This window comes from Columba livia, chromosome 14, assembly GCF_036013475.1.
Source record: "Columba livia isolate bColLiv1 breed racing homer chromosome 14, bColLiv1.pat.W.v2, whole genome shotgun sequence".
Lineage (NCBI taxonomy): Eukaryota > Metazoa > Chordata > Aves > Columbiformes > Columbidae > Columba > Columba livia.
Genome location: NC_088615.1, coordinates 19,013,376 through 19,035,348, shown reverse-complemented (window position 1 = coordinate 19,035,348; position 21,973 = coordinate 19,013,376). Strand labels below are relative to the sequence as shown.

Here is a 21,973-nt window from a genome sequence, read left to right as displayed (position 1 = left end):
CTGATGCATACAAACCAGGACTCCTTATGCACCTCTGACACTGGTTGGGTTTTTTGCACAGATTCATCTTTGAAAATAAACCGGTTACAGTCTAAAATGGATTGTCAGTTGGTTATGGATCTACAATCTGATTGCAGTAAATGGGAGTAGGGTTGTGATGGCAATGCAATAAATGTTCTTAAACTGCTTTGTGATGGAGTGTTCCACGCTGTGGGAAGTGATTGCATTAAATCTGTAAATCTCTGAGCCTGCTTGCAGCGCCTTGCCTGCTTGGTGTGCGTCTTGCAGAGGTCGCATAGAACACATTCATTTTGAAGAGTCTGTCAATGTTTTTTTTGCCTTCTCTCAGTAAGGCAGTTCTCTTCTTTATTTTCATCGCCTCTTTGTTAGATTTAAGAGATAACGTTAAAATTACAATACTGCTAATAACTGTGGTGGTTCTTCCCTTTATAAACTGACTGCTCGTGCTGGACTCAGCAGCTTTCTCTCATCATAGTGCTTCCGTTCCTAAACAGAGGTGATGGTGCTTTAGAGAATTGCAGCAGTGAGAGTTTGGGAAAAGACATATGGACTTGCTCACTAATCTTAAATTAGCAGTAATTACAGTCTTTGGATTGATTTTTGTCTCATTGGAGATGAACAAGAAGTTGAATGAGATGATATACTTGCTCTTCTAAAATTAAGTACCTGAGTCTCTTGAGGAGAGTGAACTCCGTCTTCTAGGTATGATTAAAGAAAACATTCTGGTTGTGAGTCTTTGAGTTTAAATTCAAGAAGATCTTTCTTCTCATGTGCAAGTGCAAGACAAGATTGCATGGGAAGCGTCTTGTTTGATAGTTAACTTAAGAACCCAGCTAATGTTATTTTTATCTAAAAATGTAGGGTGTTCTGTTTTGAGGTTTTGGGTTTCTTTGTGATTTTTAGCTATAGTGTAAACTGGAAGGAATGGGGAGAAAAATTGTGTACTCGCAACCGGTGTCCTCCTGATTTACTGGTGTTGCCAGCCTTCAAAATGATGCTCCTGTACTGTGGAGAGGAGCAAAAATCCAACCTCGTGTTTTGAATTGTGGTGTTGGGAATTGCCCTACAGGGTTTTTTTTTGTGTGTTTATGAGCCTTTTGTTTCTTGAAATTGAGCCCTTAAGAACAGGGATATTCAATCAGAAGGTAGTTAGATTTGAGCATATTAGGCAAAGAACCTGCCTGTATTTTGAAGATGCGGGGAGACAATGAATGGATGTTAAATGTGGGATACGTTCTCAAATGCCTTTTTTGTCCTTTAATTTTCCTAATAGGAATTGAAAGATGTGGGTCACCGTGATCAAATGGCAGCAGCCAGAGGAATCCTGCAGAAGAACGTTCCCATTCTGTACACGGCGTCGCAGGCCTGCCTGCAGCACCCCGATGTTGCTGCCTACAAAGCCAACAGGGACTTGATCTACAAGCAGCTTCAGCAGGCGGTCACCGGCATCTCCAACGCGGCTCAGGCGACGGCGTCGGACGACGCTGCCCAGCAGCAGGGCGGAGGGGGAGAGCTGGCCTATGCTCTCAACAACTTCGATGTGAGTTTTGAACTCTTGATGTAAAAAAAAAAGTGGTAACTCCAACTGTTGTGTTAGTTTATTAGCAGCAGCTTGCTTGTATTTATATTGCCTGAGAGATTGTTTTCTACTGAAATACAGGAAGTCTTGGGTAAAGTAGGCTTTTCTTTTTTAAAAGGTTATATTCTATCAATCCCAGTATGAAAAAAGAAAGTTATATATGTGGTTCTTGGTGATTGAAGGCTGTCGAGTTAAACTAGCTCTGAAATAGTAGTTAGCCTACTGCTACATTAGATGTAAGCCCTTGGTTTATTTGAAATCGATTATTTTATAATATATTTATGTAATGTATTCTTGTAGGTGACAGAGATGACTTATTAAAAGTGAATAATGTATTTGGAATTGCCCAACCTACCTACCGAGAGGCACATGAAGTGGGAAGTTGAATATGATCTTTGGTTGGGAATGAAGTCATTCCGTGGTGATGTTGTACTGATCTGTCATTCTTTATCTCGTGTTCTCGTGGTACTGAGGGCAGCCATGCATTTTTACTGAGAACACTTTCCTTTTGAAGCCAGTATTCTGTGCCTACCACTGATTCAGCCGCTGAATTTTAAACACCTTAGCATTAACTTACCTCTAAAACTTTATTTAATATCGCAAAGACACCACTCAAAAGGTGTTTAATACTTTCATTTTTGCCAGGTATTGCTCACCTTCTCCTTTTTGCTCTTACCGCTCTTGTTCCTCCCCTCCATTCCTTTCTCAGCCCTGTTTCCTTTCCCAGGCTATATTGGAGCTCTCCCAGTGCCTGGTGCGCAGCCTTTCTGTGTGATCTCCTGAGCAACGGGAGGATGGCATGGTTGTTTTGATCTTTGTGACTAAGATTTCAGTTTTAAGTCTGCTTTTCTTAAATTCCATCAGTTGAATGTTCAGCTCCGGAAGTCTTGGGGTGGCAGGTTTGAGCAGTGTGGGTGGGAGGGCCGTGGGTCCCATCACAGCACACAGCGTTAAGGACTGACTTGGCGATGTGGAATTGAAGAAGCAATTCAGTTCAGGTTCATGGATTGGCTACTTGGCTCAAACCATTTAATGCACTGTCTGATATATGGCCGTATTTTACTATATTAACTCTCTAATACATATGGCTGGAGACTTTGAGTACTGCAGTTCGTGTGGAGGTTCGGAGCTTTTTGTTCTGCATTGTGAGGCTCTGTAATAGCAGCAGGGCTTGTTCGGCAGGCCGGCCTCCATGTGCTTTGTCATCGCATTCCTGCCAAAGGAGACTGACAAAACAAATGTGTTCAGGGCTTGGGAGATGTTATCCCTGCACTTAATTTCCTGAGTGTTATTGCGCTCTTGTATTAGAGACTTTGCACACACGTGCCCCAAACACTCCAGTGTTTTTACTGTGATGGTAAAATATTAAATGGCCACCAGAAGATAACAAGATAACGATTATCTCTGGGTTTGATGGTGCAGTTCTGGAGTAGTAGCACACTACCATTGTATAGGGTGTTTCAAAAAGATGGACCCAATTTCAAAGCAGTAGCAGGGTGTTTTAAAAAGGTGGACCCAATTTAAAATCACTGTATCTCTGCAACCACGAACTGCCCATGAATGAAACTCTTACCGCTTGAAAGGGCCGGGCAGAGTTTCAAATGATGACCATGGCTGCTTTGAAATTGGGCCCATCTTTTTGAAACAGCCGTGTTATCCCCATGGCTAAACATTTCAGGAAAAATGAGGAGCGTGTTGGAGAGTGTGTGCCATGTTCTCATGCTGCTGCGAAGGCTGCGTGGTTACCCTGCAAGGAGACGGGATGTGCTGGCTGGTGGGAGAAGCAGTGGTCGTGGCATTGATGTTGAAGTTAGCTAGTGTGCACATGTTCTGAAAACTTCCATTTCAATAAACTTTAGGGCTTCTTTTATACGCAACGCCCTCTCCTCCTGCTCCATAGTGGGAAGAAAACCCACAAAGACCCTAAACAAACCAGCAAACCTTGAAATGGCCAATTAATTTTCCTTTAATAAATTGCAAACCTTTTTAAATAAACCACTTGAAAATATTCACAAGGTGATAAATACTGCACTGCTTCTTCTGGTGAACTTCTCTTGGTGGTGTTATTGGCCTCTTGCAAAGCAGATACCTCAGTACTGCTGGTTCGGCCTCAGGTCGCTGTGGTGGTTGAACCCGAGCAGGCAATACAAGCACACAGCCGCTCACTCACCGTCCCACCCCAATAGGGGAGGGAGAAACTTGGATTGAGATAGACACAGTTTAATAAAGTAACAAAATACTAATACGCTACTAGTAAATATACATATAAAATACTGAAAGCAGTTCCTCACAAGCTGTCGACAACTGAGCAGCCAGTCCCAGCAAGCCGCATCTGGTCCCAAAGCCGATCCCAGACAGAGAAAAGAGAGGAAAAAGGCCGAACTAAACATCCCGACCGAAACTCCCCCGGCTCTGACCAAAAAAAATGCCAAGAGAAGAGAAATAGCGGAAGAGCAAACCAGAAGGGCACGACTCTCCTTAAATACGAAGCATGACCTTAATGGGCCAGAACACTCATTGCTCAGAGTGGGTGTCAGTCCAGCTCTGTCTGTCCATCCCCTTCCTTGCTGCCTCACACCTGTGGGCAGAGCTCGGTGTGTCCTTGGCTCTCAGACCAGAGCAATTAAAACATTGACTCTGTGCTGGGCTGTTGCATCTTGTTCTCACACTAAGTCTAAATACTGAGCGTGCAAGCTATGAAAAGGAAAGGTTTCTAACTGCATGGAGAAAATGAACCCATTTTCAGTCAAAGCAGCACAGTCTCTCAGTGTGAGCTGTGCTTCCTAACACTCTCAAGATAAACCTGGGATACTTTCTGCCATGAGGAGCGTGATTTCTGTGCTGTTTGAAACATCCATGTTGATGTTTCACTTTGAGAATTTTTGAGAATCCTGCTGTACTTACCTGCATGATGGTGAGGAGAAGACAGACTGCATAAAGTAGGAAACACAGCACTATATATAGGGCTAATTTTGGACTTTTCTTTTTTTTTGTTCATGGTGGGATAATTATATCTGACAAGTTAACTAGTGAAGGCATGTCTGGATTGACATGTAGTTAAGAAGAGTTCTGTACTTTGAACCTTATTTGTGTTGGCACGCTTCGTTTTTTGCCATTCATGTAACGAGGCTTCCTGTGGCCAAATTTTGTTTAGCTGTCAAAGCAGTGCAAGGAGTGACTAGCAATGTAATCTACTGTGGAACCTTGTAGTAATTTTGCAAAACTACTCATGAAAACCATCCTCAGTGCCAAAATTATGTGGCATTTGCCTTTTATGCCTGATCAGGGGTTTGCTGTAGACGTCGGTCATCTCAGTGACTTAACAGTAACTCGCTGCTCTGTCTGATTACTAATTTCCGAAACTGTTATTTTCCTAGAAACAAATTATTGTGGATCCATCGACCTTCAGCGAGGAGCGTTTTAGGCCTTCCCTGGAAGAGCGCCTGGAGAGCATCATTAGTGGAGCGGCCCTGATGGCTGATTCATCCTGCACACGTGATGACCGACGGGAACGGATAGTTGCCGAGTGTAATGCGGTGCGACAGGCCTTGCAGGATCTACTTTCAGAATACATGGGGAATGTGAGTATCTTCTGTTTGTTTAGTTTGTGTGGTTTTTAACTCCGTGTTATTATGTGAAATGTGGACTTAAAGCTGTGTCTCAAAGCTGTTCCCAAACAGAATTTGAACAGTAACCAGCAGGCTGAAAGCTTTGTCAGGAGCCAGGATCAAACATACTTAAATCATCTTAAAATTGATCTCTAGTCTTCCAAGCAACTATTATCAACAGAAAGTGTTAACCCTTCAGCACTGCTATTATTTTATGACTGTTAGTATTGGTTTGTGTAGAAATTAAATGGGTTTAGTCTGTGTTTGTGCCTCGGCTTACGTAAGGTAACTTGGCTTATGGAAAAAGGAATACTTCTTTAATTCTGTTTAAGCTTGGGAAGTTTAACTGTGTCCCCTTTTTAGCTAAAGGCATTCTAACTATTCTGTGTTTTTCAGAAGCAAGTTATTGTCACCACTCAGTTCGAGTAGGGGTCATGTACAAAGTTAAATATTTAGGAAGAAATCCTGAGAACGGTTTTGTATAAATCTTGGACTCTGAGCAATTTTTTTCCAGTGTTTAGGCATTTAATGTGCACACGGTATTTGAAGCCTGAGAGTGTTTCTGCGGTTGGAGTACGTGTCATGTCACGCGGATGAGTGGCTGTGTTTGAAGGCAGCATGATATAATGTTGGACTTCTCTCCCTGCTGTTGCCTCTTTGTTCTTATCCTGGTGGGTTTTAATCTGAACCTTTTCTTAGAGAATAGAATTTATTTAGGAACATTGCTGTGTTGGACCTTACCTTCAAACCTTTTGACGAAAGCTGCTTCAGCGTAGGGTAGAAGTGGTCGAATGTGCAGGTAAGGTCGGTATAATTTGGGGAGCAGCTGCAGTGTGTGGTAAAGTAAAACAAGAATTTCTGTTTACCAAAGACAAGGACAAAGTAATTGAACAAAACTGAAAGCCAAGCTTTATGTAGCCTGCGGGCTGAGCTAGGTACTTCATGTAGTCTGTCTTAATTGCTTGTGAAAGTAGCTTGTGTTCAGCATTGACATTCTGTAGAACTGAGCAGTGCAGCTGGGAAGCAAGCCGCTAAGTCGTGCCGTTTAACATTGCTTTCAGAGCACGGTGTTTTATTGGTATATGACGCATCTGTAATAATCCCTTCAACTAACGTGCTACTGGATTGGATGAAGCCCTATTGTCATGATTCAGAACAAAATATCCACCAAATGCTAATTAAAAATGTGAGTCTTGCACATAAGAGCTGGTGGCATTTGTCTCATTGAAAGTCAGTCAATACCTGTGTGCACGTGCAGAGCTGTGCCTGCCGTTCACAGGAATGCTGTCCTCCTCCTCTTCCTCCTCCTCTGGGCTCTTGTCTCCAATATGCAAGTTAAAGTCATCACGTTGAGATGGAAAGAATGTATTCCCTCTGTTATCTCTCTTAACACATTGTGAAATTAGTGGAGCATACTGAATTTTTTAAAGTCACTGCTATGTTATGATTGTAGACAGTGTAGTTGGGGAAATGAGATTAGAAATTCAGTGAAATGGAGTGGAAAAAGCAATTGATAAATTATGGTGAAAATGTGGGACGGTGTGTAAAAATCCATACTGAGGGTAGGAAAAAAACCCTCAGTGATGAAGCTGAAGGATGAATAATAGTTGGGAATCTAAACAGTGAAAAAGCTTTGACACATCTACAGGAAGAGCAGGGGTGTGCTGACTTTCTGGAGTGGTAGAGGAAATGTCACATCATGTATATGTATGGAATACCCACAGCTATGGGCCCCAGCCATCTCCTGGTGTGCTTGTCTCCAGCCTCCCTTGGAACAAGGAAATGAATTGGGCATTAAATCTGTTAATTACACAGCGCTTGCAGTGCATCATAAATCCTATGTGAGTGCTAGAATAAGAGATATTTATTGGCCAAGTGTAAAAAAAAAAAATATATCTATATGTATCTATCTATATATCAGAGAAGATTGGATGAGGAATGCACTGGAAAGGCTGAAGCACAGGAATGTCTTGAGGCAGATTCCCTTTTAGTTTTAAATGCCTTCTGGTTTAGTGACTTCCTCTAGCTTTTGGGTTCTCTGTCAGATCTCTGGCAATGAAAAGACTGTTTCCTAGCTAGTTTGTAACTCAAAGCCCTTAGTGTTTTGAACCCATAGTTAAAGTGTCTCTGGGCCTGTCCCCCAGCTCTGTAAGTCTGCATAACAGTCTGAATAACAGTTTTCAGTAAAACTGAATTGTTGGATCTCCTGACCCCTGCTGCATCTGTGGGTGTGGTGGTGAAGCCTGTGACTATGCCCATAAAAGAAGGGGAAGATTTGCTTGTTCTGTACTTTGTTACAGAAGTTTGTATCCCCTTTCCTTAGACTGGTGTGTGTTCTATTTCCTTTTCCATCTCACACACCTTTCTTGCCATTTTCAAGAGTAGTCCAGCTTGGTCAGTCTGAATTTTGTACATCCAGGCCAGTGTCCTGTCTTGGCAGCAGTCAGTAGTGCTTCCTGCAAGACAGAGGACAGTAACAAGGGATTTTACTTACCCAAAGTATCCTCTGACTGCTCACAGTCTGCAGCTAGGATACTTCCAGAGCTAGTGTCACTGACTGCATGTAACATTTGATGACTCTGGATGGACTTCAGAATCATAGAATCATAGAACCATTCTGGTTGGAAGAGTCAAGTCATAACCCAACTCTAGCACTAAACCATGTCCCTATGAACCTTGTCTATGCAACTTTTAAACCCCTCCAGGGATGGTGACTGCAGCACTGCCCTGGGCAGCCTGTTCCAGTGCCCATCAGCACTTTCTGGGAAGAATATTTTCCCAGTATCCAATCTGAACCTTCCCTGGTGCAAGTTGAGGCTGTTTCCCCCAATGAATCTGTGTTGTTTCTTTCTGAACCCCTGTGAACTTACAGCATCCGTCATCTTTGTTAGCAAGGAGTTCTCCTGCTTAGGTGCTCTGTGAAGAACCATCTCCTTTTGCTTTGAAGCATAATAGCCTCCTGCCTGTTCTGTTGGATGTTTCCTTCATCTCATTTAGGAAAGGACCCTGAGTAGTTCCCTTGCTCATCCTTTTCTATGCCACCTGTGTTGTTTCAGAGCCATATCATATAGGAGACTTTGGTCTTCCCCAGAGTGGTGTCCTAGTTTTATCAGGTGCCTGCCATAGACAAGCTATTAAACAGCTCCTCTGAGCTTTGGCTGTGCCCTTGTTACCGACCAGCATGGTGGAACAGGATGAGCTTTGTTGAGTGAATTAGGGCTTGTTGCCTGTGCTTATCTGCTTTTCACAAAAGTTTGCACAGCTGCGTTTAGCCTGGTCCTGTGAACTGGTGGCAGGTGGCCTTGGCTGTGGTGGGACCCATCTCCTTGTTCAGGTTCACTCAGAATCCAGCTCATGTGGCCCAGGAAGACCCTGAGTGGGGAATCACAGCACATACAGCAGCGACTGGGAGACGAGTTTCAAAACTGAGCCAAAAAAACTCGTGTAGACACATTCCGTGACCTCGTCCTGTGCTGTGTCTGGATCTTGAGATTCCCTTTGAGATCTGGAGACCAGAACTGCATCTGCATTCAGGATTCAGGCAGTGTCATGGTATCATCTGGTTTTGTCTTTACTCCTGTACTGACTGTTCCTAACACTTGATTTGCTCTCTGGTAGCTGCCGAGCACTGAGGTGCCAGCTCGATGAAATGGCTGCCATCGAGATTTGGCTTCTGGGACACAGTGGCAGGACCCTGTTTTTCTGAATGTGAAGTTAGATGGTCTTTCCCTTGTACACCACTTGTTACTTATGTCCACTGAACTTTATCTGCCTTTTTATTACCCAGACTCTTAGTTTATGAGCCACATTCCTTAAAATGCCAGCTGTTCATCCCTTAATTGTAGCATCTGACTTGTTAGCTTTTTCCCCCTCGTCTTCCCCTTCGCTTAGGGAGAGCTGCCTTCCATTAGGGCTTTTGCTCACTTCTCACGATTCCAACAGAAAATAGTTTTGCTTTTTAAACTTGCATTGCAGATCCCTCCTGGATTGAAATAGCAAACGCTAATGTTTATATGCATTTGATTTTTTATTACTTGGGGTAAGTTTGATTCTTATTGCTAGAGCTGAATGGCAGAGTAAGAATGGGAAGGCTTAAAAAAAATCATTATTGATTCTGACTAGCGTTGTAAAAGTGGAGTATTCCAGAATCAACTGCATGTAGTGCAATAAACTGACCACATCAGTTGTAGCAAAGTTTGTAATATAACTAATTGATGGCAAGATCCAGGTCTTTGTGTGACCTCTTGCACTCAAGCATTCTTGATGTGTGTTTTATTAATTAAATGAAAACATTTCAAAGCATATTTGAGTTTAGTTGGACATAAAAACCAGACTTAGGGGAAGGGGACAGAACAAAACATCTGCTTGAGTGATGTTCAAGATGAATAGTACGCCCATGAAGGAGCTGGTAAGAAAGCTACGGTCCTGAGTACAGCCATGTAACAAAATACAACCGAAACAGTCTTTGTGTCTCACCTTGTGTTGGTAGACGTTGACCACTTGCAGTTTGTTCCAAATAAAAAGTATGAAGCAGAATATTTTTTGACACTGCTACCGCTTTATGCCGGTGTTTCCTTTGCGCAGCAGCGGCTGTGACACCTCTCCCGCTGCAGAGAGCAGGTACGGTTCTTGTCAAGGTCTCTGCTCTTCTGTACTGAGCTGGTCAACGCTGCCTTAAATATATGCGTGTAGTCTTCATTGCAGTTATGTTATCTAAACTACAAATGAATGCATGAAAAAGTAACAGTGGACTGATAGAGCTGAAATGTGTCTGCATTTCTGAGAATCTGGTATGTAGAATGGAGAGGTAAGAAAATGCGTCTACAGGGACAAAAATCACAGTATCACAGTATGTTTGGGATTGGAAGGGACCTCAAAAGATCATCTAGTCCAATCCCCCCATGGAGCAGGAACACCCAGATGAGGTTACACAGGAAGGTGTCCAGGCGGGTTGGAATGTCTGCACAGAAGGAGACTCCACAACCCCCTGGGCAGCCTGGGCCAGGCTCTGCCACCCTCACTGAGAAGAAGTATGTTCTCAAATTTAAGTGGAAAATCCACAACTTGAAATCGTGACAGGGTATTCGCTCTGTGCTGGAACTCTCTATGGCTGTTATTAGTGCAGAACTTGGGCAGCTTGACTTGATGTTAGCTGATTAAATATGGTAAATATAGGAGCTGGTGGTTTTTGAGGTTGAGGTTTTGCAGTTGGCATTTGGGGGTTAGAAAGTGCAGGCTGTCCACTGAAACTTCACCAGAAGTTTCCGTCTGCTCTCAATTTGCCTGTGCTGATCTTGCAGAGGACATCAGTTATCCAAGTGACACGTAAGGCTGGAAAGAAAAACTTCCGTAGGCTTTTGACAGTCCATTTTTATTGCTTGATGCAAGTGCCCTGAGGGACGGGGACAGTTCAGCGTCTCTCCGCGAGGGCTGTTTTAGAGCCATTCTGTAGCAGCGATCGGAGGTGTCCAGGTCTATTTAGTATGCACAGAGATGTGCAGAGAGCTCTCCTTTTAAGTCTGTTCTGTACCCCATAAATTTCTAATGCGTCCAGCTACCCTTTCATGCACACACCACTAACTCGGACACGCACTGGCATCAGCTTGGTCAGAAATTCTAGTCTGGCTAGTGCGGAATGCGAACCCAGAGCCCCATTGTGTACAACATGCTCTTGTACAATAAAATCCCTTGTTACTACATTTGGAAATGATAAATCGTGTTACATAAAGTAGCTTGACAGGTCCGATTTCAATGGGAATTTTAATGCTTTCATATTAACATTCTGACTGTGTCCTTGAGTGTCTGGATTGCATTAGAGGTGCTTGGCAGCAAATGGAGAAAAACCATTGGGGACTGGTTTCAGAGCAGCCGTTCCAGACACAGATTATTGCAGCAGATTTTTTTTCCCAGTTTCCATCTTGTGTTGGGCCTGGAGTGGTTGCCTGCCATAGGTGGGTGCGTTTGGGGTGGGGGTTGTGTTTCTTCCTGTGTTAGACTGTGATCCCGCTTACAGCTGTGCGATCGCACTGTGCGGCTGGCGGGAGCTCTCGCCTGCTGGCCACTTTGCTTTGGCTCTTGAGATGTCTGAAGTAGGTCTCAGCACTTCTGGTTTTAGACTTGGTGGTCTCATAACTTGCTAAATGCTTCTTTGGCACCCCTTTTCTGTGTTTAGTGTGCTTGTGGAAATGTACTGCTCCAAACAAGTACTCTTTGCTCCATCTTAATTGCATTATTTTGCTTTTCTTTCCTAAGCTTCTTTGAGCATCTCTGATGCTTGAGAATGAATGGGCAGGAAAGTGTCTAGCTTATCTGTTTAATATCTTTTGGGAGAAATAATTTTGTCTTCAGAGCTACCAGCAAAGGGTATTTCTAGTCCTGACACACTTGTGGTTTACAGAACGGAGATGGGTTTTCATTATGAATTTGCTTATTAATAGTGTTGATCCACAGCTTTGTATTACCATCAAGGATCCAAGCTTGGAAAGGAATGCATGTGAATTTTCCCAATTGTAAAAGTTATTTACAGCAAGTATCTATATATTTGAAAAGGCTCTTTCATAGCCCTTTTAATGAAAGCAACTGTTTCTGTGGAAGTAGATGTGAATTAAAATGGCAGACTGATTCATATTTATGATGAAGATGCTGATAAAAATTCTGCCTTGAGATAATCTACACTTTTCTTTTTTAATATTGTTTCTGTCAGTTCAGGATGCTTGAATGCGGACGTGATGGACGTGGTTTGAAAGCCGGGATGGATGTTCCTGTCATGGACTTGGCTGCTCAGCAGAGCTGTGCTGTTGGGCTGGGCACTCATGTCCATAGACACTATCAGCTTGACAAAGATGCTGCTTTTAAAAACAAAACGTTTCTGAAGTCGTACAGTTAAAGCTTAATGCTTACAGACTGACATAGAGTAAATAAGTCAGCGTACCTGGAGGGACGCCTGATGAAGAGAATTTCACACTGCATCAGTCGGATGTTTTCGGGCCACAGAAACAAGTTGCTTCTCCAACATCAGCCTCGTTTGAGACTGGGCATGGGGTGTGTTTGCAGAAGATTTTCCAGGAACTTTTATTTGTTAGGTAGAGATACAGAGGCCTATAGAAATAAACTGAAGCCAGCTCATGCAAAGCTTCATCAGCCTTGTGAGCTTTGGGTTTTCATGCTCTTCAGAGCTCGCTGTCATCCCAGTGGCTACTCTGAGCTTATCCTGATGCAAGTGTGGAATTGCAGCTTTAGAGATCCCCAACAACTGCTGTGCTGAGGGCTCAGCTGGCGAGGGAGGGAGCGCGGCACATCTGGGCTCTAGGTGTTCCAGGCTCCCAGTTCATGGCTGCAGGCACCACAAGTCCTGAATACGTTTCAGGCCCAAAGCAGCGTTTGCGCCATGCACTGCTTAAAGAACCGTGCGCCTGCCTTCATGCCAACTGAAAGAACCCCACCAAAGCTCAACACTCGCACCTGAAGTCTTGTTCCAATACAAGCGTAACACTTGATCGCAATCTTAAATCAAATCGTTGCTCTTCTCCATCCGCCACTTTCAGGCTTTGCTGCTTGTTGGGCATAAAAATGCCAGTAATAACTCATCAAGTGAGTGCATTTGGCAGTAGCTGGGGCTCGCTGTGAGCTGTACTCAGCAGTACTCAGCCTTGCGGTCTTGCCATGCTTTTCAGCATTTGTTTTGTAGACTCTTAATAGCTGTAAAAGAAGGGGGGTTGCTGCCCTCCCCTACAGCACACACTGCGTTGATGTGTGCAGCTCAACTGGAGGCTTACGCGGCCTCTAGACTGAGACTTGAGTCCTGGAGATACTTGGTGCAGCAGTGAAGGCTTCCACCCTACCTGATCCCTCCTTTCCTACCCAACCCCTTCGGGTTGGTATTGATGAAACATCTGTTTTTCCTTTCTTATTAGACATATGTCTGTCTCCAGCGTTAACACATATCTAATATCATCTAATACTGCGTTATAAATCCAGACGTTTCTTAATTTAATGATGATCAAATAACATTTAAGATTGGTGGAAGTCTTGAAATAATAACGTGTGCTTGCTTTTTTGTGATGTGGCAGTTGGCATTTAGCAGCATTTTATTTCTGTTGAGCTGTAAACCTTTTTACATAAATATGCTATAATGCTATGCATGGATGCTGCTTTATAATTCCGTGTTTTGTGACTTAATTTGAATTCTACCATTTAGTAGGAAAACATTTGAACTCTGCCTGGCTACATAAGATTAAATCTAAAGTCACCCTAGTGGAGCTCCTTTTGGTGATACTGGAGTGCTCTCTCAAAGCCCAAATCGGGGAGTATAGATGGAACAGAGCGTGCAGGTTTGCTCAGTGACTGCTGAGCTGTGCATAAGCAGTCTCTTAGCCTCCAGCAGGATCATGCTCTCAGTGTGCAGAAGTATTACACACACAACTGGGCTTTTGCATTTCTCTTGTTGGAGGAAAGGGAGGATGGAATTATTACAGAGTTGGAATACCACAGTCCTTGCGCTATGGCAGAATATGTGCATCTCAAGTCTTGGGCTTCCCCTTTTTTCTTTAGCCTTGATCTATCTAATAGAACTCTTGGGTTCAGCTCCCCTCTTTCTGCAGAATGAGATTCGGAAAACGATAAAGTGGGAGAATGAGGACGGTCACTGTCTGTGCACGCATGGCTCTGCTATTGCCTGCTACTGCTAATATCCTCTCCAATTTGCTGGTGATATGCAAAGCCTGTTATGCTTTATTATTTTATTGCTTTAATATCTCTTTACCTTTTTTATAGATCCCAATGCAAGCAGTAGAAGTCTCTCTTGACAGGAAGCCAGAGATTCTGTGCTGGATGTGGCGTTCAACATCAGGAGCATGCTCTTTTTTAGCCTGTTTTATCCCATGTAAGAAAGCTGATGTTCTGCAATGCTCATCGTGTGTCCTGGAGCTTTAGACCTACTTTGTCCCAGAAAGTCAACTGAATCAATATGGAATAATTAGTGTTTGTGGCTAATCCAAGTAGTGGCAGTTGTCTTGAATGTAAATAGAGGCAGAAGAGTGACTTAATCCTTCTCATGTCTGAGGAAAGGATGAGGGTGAAGCTGTATCTTGGAAGGCTGTTGAAACAGAGGAGAGAATTTTGGCTTCCTGAGCTCTGCACAGGGACGTGTTTGTTCAGCAGGTTGGACAGGAGTTGGAGGCGAATGGGCAGAGGAGAAACAGAGCAGAGAACTTGTGGATGCCAGGGTTAAAAACCTTCTGCTCCAAGATATTGGAGAATACTTCATGACTTTGGAGACTGTGTGCTTGCCGAATTGAGGCTCTAGAAGAGTGGTTTCTTTACAATAACAGCAACAAACCTATAGGCTCTCAAGCCAAGAACTTCCTTGCAAAGGTGTGCTAAGAGATGGGTTTTCCTCAGTGCCAATTAAATCAAGTTTTCCCATGGGGGAAAACCAGCGCATTTGCAAAATTCCCAGCAGTCAGTGACACAGCGGAGTCGCATGGTTCTGAGCTTGCTTTCACAATCACTGTGCTTTTCATAAATGGAGTGTATTTTTCTATAATGTCTGTATGTTTCAGCTTGAATGCAGATGTTGCGTGATGTGCAGCCGTTCGTGGATTATTGACTCATACTGCCTGTATGTTAACCTCGGACTGTCAGGAAATAAGGGTTTTGCCATCCATTGGGTGCTCTACTGCTGCCATATGCGGCCAGGAAAAAAAACTGCTTCTCAGCTCAGAATCTCTTCTGTATGCCCGAGGTGCTGTCGTCTGCGGTTTGCTGAATATGACAACTTGAATTGACATTATCAGTTACTTTATGAAACCTGCGGAAAGAACTTGGAAAGTGAAGCCTGGTAGCTCTTGGAAGGGCTCTGGAAACAGAAGTTAGTTTGTTTAAAAGCTGTTTAACTCTGTAGGTGCGGTGTGAGAGCTGAGTGTGGCTGTGGAGCCAAGGAAACCGGAGGGGCAGGTCTGGTGGGTGCAGAGCCGGGTGTGTGGGTGCCCTCGGTGGGGGCTCTGCCCACCCAGCCCTTTCTGCTTCTTGCCCGCTCCAGATTTTCCTTTTAGCTCATCTGTCCCCTGCTGCCTTCTGGGGAATACGCTTTGGTCTCCTAGTTGAAAGATGGACTCCTTAAAAACAAATTACTTTCTATTCTCTTTGTATTCTTTTGATAGATTTTTGAAGTGAGGTTCCCACCTACAAGCAAGGCAGGCACTTTTGTTTAAAAATAGTGACATTCAGAGTTGTCTGTGCAGTGTGGGGCTGCACACGGGGCAGTTAGGGGAGTCAGGGTGTTTATTAAACTATTCAAGACTTCAGATAATTCTGATACTGCTATATGTTTTTATGTTGTCTTGAAATACAAATGTAGTCGCATAATTTCTCTCAAAATTAAAAGAAATACAGAAATATGAAGGAATGCTGGAGATCCTGAAGTATCTTCCTGTAACTTGGAGACCCCCCGTTACGTGCTTGAGACTTGCCAGGATTTTGGTTTTCTTTCCTGATACCAACTTGTGACCATTTGCACTGACAAGTTCCAGGTTCGTTCCAGGTGTTAATTAGCAACATGGGCATACGATGCTTTTAAAACTCATTTCCCAAGCAGGAAGCTGCTTTGGAGCACACCCTGTGTGTCCTGTATCTAGCGCTGGAAGGTCTCCATGGATGTTTCTCCTTTCCAAGCCTCCCAGCAGTGGAATTACAGCTGTGAATGCCAGTCAGATACCTCCATTTATGTGCTGTCCCCCCATTTTTAACCTAGTACTGCGCACTGCTTTTAAATATGCAATTAATTTTATTCAAAACATCTTCACTAATCCCCAGCAATTCGTTCTACTAGTGTAGATGTTGAGCAGCTGGCTACATCATATTGCCCAGTGCCTCTGTTTTCAGTTTAGTGTCCTGCTTTTGAAGGGTTTCATGTGTGTATCTGCCCCACCTCCCCACTCGGCTTCTTGGACTGTGCAGGGAATAATCTGAAGTGTGGGGTTTGCTTCTTGTCCCCGCTGTGCCTTTGAACCCGTCCTTGGAGGGCTGTCTGTATTGAGTCATTTCAGGGGAAGAAGGTGACATGGGAGCTCTGATGTCAAGTACAAAATAAGCTGCAACTATATCATTTGATACTGTTCCCCTTAAATGCCAAATTGTGAATTTCCTTGGAGGCAGAATGAGTTTTTTGGGCATCTCTCCAGGAGTCAAAGAATCCCAATTCTAGAGGTCACTGGACTGAAAAAAGCCAAGAAAGCGAGAAGTTAATGCAGAAATAACTGAAATGTTTAAAAAAGAAAAAAAATCAAAAGCCCTTTTGTCTTGCACCGGGAGCTAATGGCCTACAAACAGCCACATTTTTGTCCTATAGGATCTTTGTATCGAGGAAGGGAGGGTCTTCACAAAAGCAGGTTGATGTGGTGTTGTGAGAGCTGGTTTGGAGCAGGATGGCAGCCCAGGCTGCTCCGGCGCCTCCTGCTCCGCTCCCCGCTCTGTCCCACGCAGCTTTTCACCCCTCCAGGCTGCTCCTGTGTTTGCAGGTGCTGTGGGACTCCACTGAGCGACTAAAATGAATGAGATCCTATGAGGAATGTGTGTGTAGAGAAAAAGGCAGTAATTAAGCGGCAAATATTAATGTCTTGGTGCTCTTTTGTAGTGCTGTGGAAACATCTCCCCCCCAAAAAAAAAAGGGTCGTGGGTACTCAGAGCTGGAGTTCAGGAGATGTTTTTGAAAGAGCAGGGAGCTCGTACCCCCGGAGTATTCCTGGTGTCATTTCCAGTAGATGGATTAATTCCTTTTATGCGTTTTGTAAACTTGCTTTTTGACTTGAGTTGTGTTGCCTGTTTGTGGAGCGGTGCCGCTGTGAGGGGAGGGGATGTGGAACTCTCAGCACTGGGCTGCACTGAAGTGTAGATTCAGATAGAGCTTATTTCTTGGTGTAAAACTAAATTCAACCAGCTGGGTTTTTCAGATCACCGTCAGCTTAAGTACATTCAATGTCCCTGTTTTTTCTGTGCCAGATTGTACAGCTCTGTACATTAATTCTGTTTGTTTAGAATAGCTGCTGCTTTATAATCTATCTAATGCTAATTTAAGTCATCTATCTAATGATTTCTTTACAAGTAGAGGCTGATACAATAAAAATGTGAAATATCTCTGCATCCCATAGCTCTGTGCTTTGCCCTATTTGCCTTTTCTGAATGCTGCCCTGGGTGCTGCCACCTTCCCAGCCCACCTGGGACACCCTGCCTGCTTCCTAAACGGTTTATTTCCTTTGACATTTGTTTTCTTTTGAAGAGGGACAGCCACTTTGTATGCCTCAGGTTTGTGCTGGAATTTTAAATACTTTAATGCATTCTCATTATCTGCAAGGGTGGCTGGCTAATTAGTTGGCTCAGTAAATAATGGCTTGATAGTGCCTCTGTAAAGGATGACGTTATGCATGTCGCGTTTCGGTGCCTTTTTATTTGTGCCCAGTTCCTCGGTGAGTCACTTGCTTTAGATGAATGGAGGTGATGGAAGAAGGTTGCTGGCGGTATTGAACCAGGACCAGCGGGGTCGGCCCCGGGGGCAGCCGGCCCGGCTTCTTCCCAGCCATTTTTGCCTTCTGAGGGGGGCAAGAGAAGGTACCGAGATGCCGTGTGGGAGGGAGAGGAGCTAGATCTGCTCTTTGGTGCTGGCGAGGCTAGCGGCGCTTGGGCACTGCGCCCTCCACACTCAGCTTTTGATGCTATTGCCACTTTTTAATGCCTTTTGCTTCCTGTTGAAGACAACTTCGTGTCTAGTTGTTTTTGTTGCTGTTTTGCAGGTTAAGACAGCTGAATCCCTTCCTACAGGAAACACTTAAAAATCTGCCGCAAACTGAAGCTATTTATATTTCTAATAATGAATAGGGGATACATTAATTCTAGCTTTGAAGGTCTTATGACTGTATGGGTAGGATTGTTTTTATTATCTGTTTCTCTGAGCTGTCTTGCCAGGAGTTAGGTGGCTTTATTCCCAGATTTATAATGCATTCTCTTCCTCTTGGAAAGGGCATATGCTGCCTCGGCTCACTCTTTTTCATTTGAGTTTTGCAGGGGTCCGTGTTGTTCCAATTTTAGTTGTTCTATTTCTAAAGCCTTACACATGCATGTAAAACATGATCAAAACTAAAATACTTCAAGGCTCTCACAATTACTGCGGGTGTAAACTTCAGCCTGCTTTTCATATTTCTGCATATATCTCTTAGTTCATGTAATTTGCAAAGGAAAAACTTGAGCTACTCTTTAGATAAGACTACTAATTAACATCAAAATGACAAATCAGGCCTATAAGGGTAGTGGATTACTCACTAGCCTTTTGTCCCTCTGATTTGGTGTTTTGGGACGTTCCCCTGTCCATCCTGCTACTCCCATCTCCCCAGCTGTACTGGAAGTGAGATGAATTGACTTGTAGCCAAGCTTAACTAGTCCTGGTTCAGCAGAACCGCTTGTGGGGAAACAGCTGCAATTATTGACACAATATTGTGCAGCCTGGGTCAGGCCTCACCTGCCTGCACAGCAATTGAGGCGTCAGGGATCGTTTTCACCTTCGTACTGCCTGAGGAAACACCCTTGGGTTAAAATAGAGCTTTATTGGTGTTTCTGATACATCTTTAGAGGCTGTGTTGAGCCCATGCACCCGCCTGCTCACGGTGGGGAGGGAAGAGGAGCAGTTTGCAGGGTCCTGAAGGAGCGGGTGCCGGAGCCACTGCTCCGTGACCTCTTTCCATCTGGGCTGTGTAAGATGGAGCTTGGACGCTCCTCTGCCTCGCGCCTGTTGACTGGGCATGAACTGCTGTCCCACGAGGGGACCCGGCAAACGGAACCCAGGTCAGAGCCCTCAGACCTGGCTCCAGTAGAAAACGTGATCCAGATAATAGGAAACGTAAACCTCTTATATTTTGCAAAATATCTCGAGTATGTTTGCTTTATTAATGCTGGGTCCAAGTCTGGCTTGTAGAGTCATGATTTAATAGAAATGAGGAAAACCCAGTTCAATGAAAACTCAGTTTTAGTGTATGATGTATTGCTGCCAATCTCAGTTTTCTTTTGAGCCCTTAAGGAAAAGATGCACGTTGTTGTCAGATGATTTTCTTGGTACCCTGGCGCTTTCCTGGTGGTACTTACCTGTATGAATAGAATAGGCATGGTTGCACTTGATGATTCTGAGGGTCTCTTCCGTCTGAAACGATTCTAAGTAATTCTATATTTTTGCCTTGGTGGTGGAAATGTGTTGCAGAGGTATAGAACCTGCGTGCTCTATATTATCAAACCTATGCTGTTAACTTCTTTAGATGTAAGTCTTAGGAGGACACCAGTTGCTCTGTTACCTGGTGGTGGTACAAAATTAGTACAAAATGTTTGAGAATCTGTTGTTTTCTAGAGCAGACATCTCTCTCCATCCCTTCCTCCTCCTCCTTCACATCTCAGGTGGAAATATTAAAAAAATTACTTTGTGCTATTGCAATACCTCTTTTTCCCCTCAAAGAATGTATTGATGGAACTAGACAGTGATTTTAAAGGCTTGATTTCACCATTACTTAAAAGAGGACTCGCTCAGCTGCTGTTGCCTGTGAAGGTATTTGAATGAAATTGTGCTTTCCTGCCCCAGCACGAGGGGTGTAAGTTTGTGTATAAAAGTTAGTAAGTAACTGGATTCCTGCATGGGCCGGGGATGGAATTAATCACTTTATGTGGTTGAGATTTGATTGTCCTTAGGATGCGAACTACTTGCAAACCAGCCCCAGCTCTGCTCGCCGTCCCCAGCGTTTTCACTGCCCTCGAGTGCGAATCCTGGAGCCAGTCCCAGGGAACCGAGCAGGCCTGAGGATTCTGGGTTGCTGCCATTCCAGTTAAAAGATGTGATGACATTTGGAAGAAGGCTAACTCGTGTGTTCTCCTGATGTTCCTTCTTTGTTGGGAGCGGACTCTGCAAGAGTGAAGTTGCAAATTATAGCTCTTGTATGAGGACCGAAGGCTTTTGGAGGGTTATTTTTTTATATTGGTGACAATACTGGAAATATGTTGCTAGTTTGAAATATCTGTTTGGAAGGCAGTGGAATGCTTTTGATAACATACTGGTAAAATAGGCCTTTCTGGATTATAACTGCATTACAGAAAGAAAGAACTAGCCAAAGCACTTATCAAAATAGAAATCAGGCTGTGTAATGGCCTTGTTGGAATAACGGCAAAGAAGTCCTTTTCTGCTCAGAATGATGTGGGGTTTGTTTTGTTTTCCTCAGATCACTGAAACTTGTTATCATATTTTGCACCTTGTGTTTGTCAACAATCTGCATCAAGGACTTGACATTTAGTTCCGATTCTTTCAGTAGTTTCCAACATTTGTCTTGCATAAGCAAACGTAGGAGACAGTATATAGTAATTATTCAAACAAGAACCAACCCAGGATTAAAGTTAGTGACATTTTCAGCATAGTTTACCCATTGAGCAATACTTAGAGTACTTGGAGGTTTAAATGAGCAGGAAATACCCGAAGTGCAGGACGGATGACCTGCACCTGGGAATGGGTCAAAAGCCCGGGAAATGCAGTTGTAAAGTAGTAAGCACACAATTGTAACAGATACAGATTTAGGGTAAGCTGATATGGTCAGAGCCAATGTGCTTTTCTCCAGATAAAAGATAACATTAAGTTATTGGTTAAAGTAGTAGCAGAGGAGTCTTGGTTCTAAGATAATACCTGTGTCCTTGAAACCGTCTCTGTGCAGAGACTCCCATCTGCAGAGGCCCAAACCCTTCTTGAAACTGAATTTTTCTGCCTTCTATAGCTAAACTTCCCCATTGGTATTTTATATTTTTTTAAGACTGAATTTTGATTTGTAAATATTGTTTTCCCTTGGGGCCCCAGGATCACTGGTTGCATATACTTCATATTATTTCAGCTGAATTTACTGTGTCATGTCTCTACTACATTATTTTTTTTACTCATTGCATGCACGTGCATAATTAATGTTTTAGAGGAGTGGAGCGGTTGGGTTGGGTTGTTATTTACGTCACCTCATCTTTTTGGAGTGGTTTCTGGTATGTTCCTGGTTCCCAGGGGGTGTCTGGTCGGTGAGCACAGGCTGAATTCTGTCCCTGCCGCGCGGGTTGGAGCCGAGGAGCTGCAGGGAGCAGGACGCGCTGCAGCGTAGCCAGCTTCTCATACACAACCGAAACTGGTTTTTAAAGCTGATGGTCGCTTACTAATTTACCTGATGAAGATTACTGCTTTTTAATAAATGGACAGTAAAAATAGGTGTCAGAAAGTTGCAGTTTTGATGATGCAGCTTTACTGTGGTGTATTCAAGTGATGGAGTGCCCACGAAGAAGAGGAAAGCAGTCTGCAGTCTGGTAGCGTCAGCTCATTTGAATGTAGTATAAAGCTTCTTCATGTGTCTCTGGACACTCTCACTGGCATGCTTCGTCAAGTTAATTGTTGTCCACAGACAGTTGTAGATGTGAAGAGGTAATATCCCTGAAATTTATCTGCATGGTGCGCTGGAGCCATTCTCCACTCTGTCAGTGCTTTCATTTGCCTGCCGTGGTTTACGACGTGCTGTCAGGCACGGGGAGACCTGCAAGTCTCTGGAGATGCATTAGCGGAGGGTGCGGAGCTTTAAATTTCGCCTTCTGGGGCTCCACATAATGTTGCTGCTTCTGTGCAAGTGCTTTTTGCAGGTTACGTTGCTGCGTGGCCGGTGGCGGTTGCTGTCTCAGGCCCATCTCTGCTGCAAGGGCTTCCAGTTCGTTCCACAGACGCTTCTCA

General features: G+C 43.8%; 1 protein-coding gene across 5 annotated transcripts in view; it reads left to right on the top strand.

Moving 5' to 3' along the window:
• Positions 1–21,973, top strand: part of CTNNA1 (catenin alpha 1) — a 113,211-nt gene that overhangs the window by 26,407 nt on the left and 64,831 nt on the right. For all 5 annotated transcript variants that reach the window (XM_065030369.1, XM_065030371.1, XM_065030367.1 and 2 more), the window contains 2 exons: positions 1,295–1,561; positions 4,978–5,181. In XM_065030369.1, the coding sequence (XP_064886441.1) occupies positions 1,295–1,561; positions 4,978–5,181 (471 nt within the window). The remainder of the gene's footprint in view (positions 1–1,294; positions 1,562–4,977; positions 5,182–21,973) is intronic.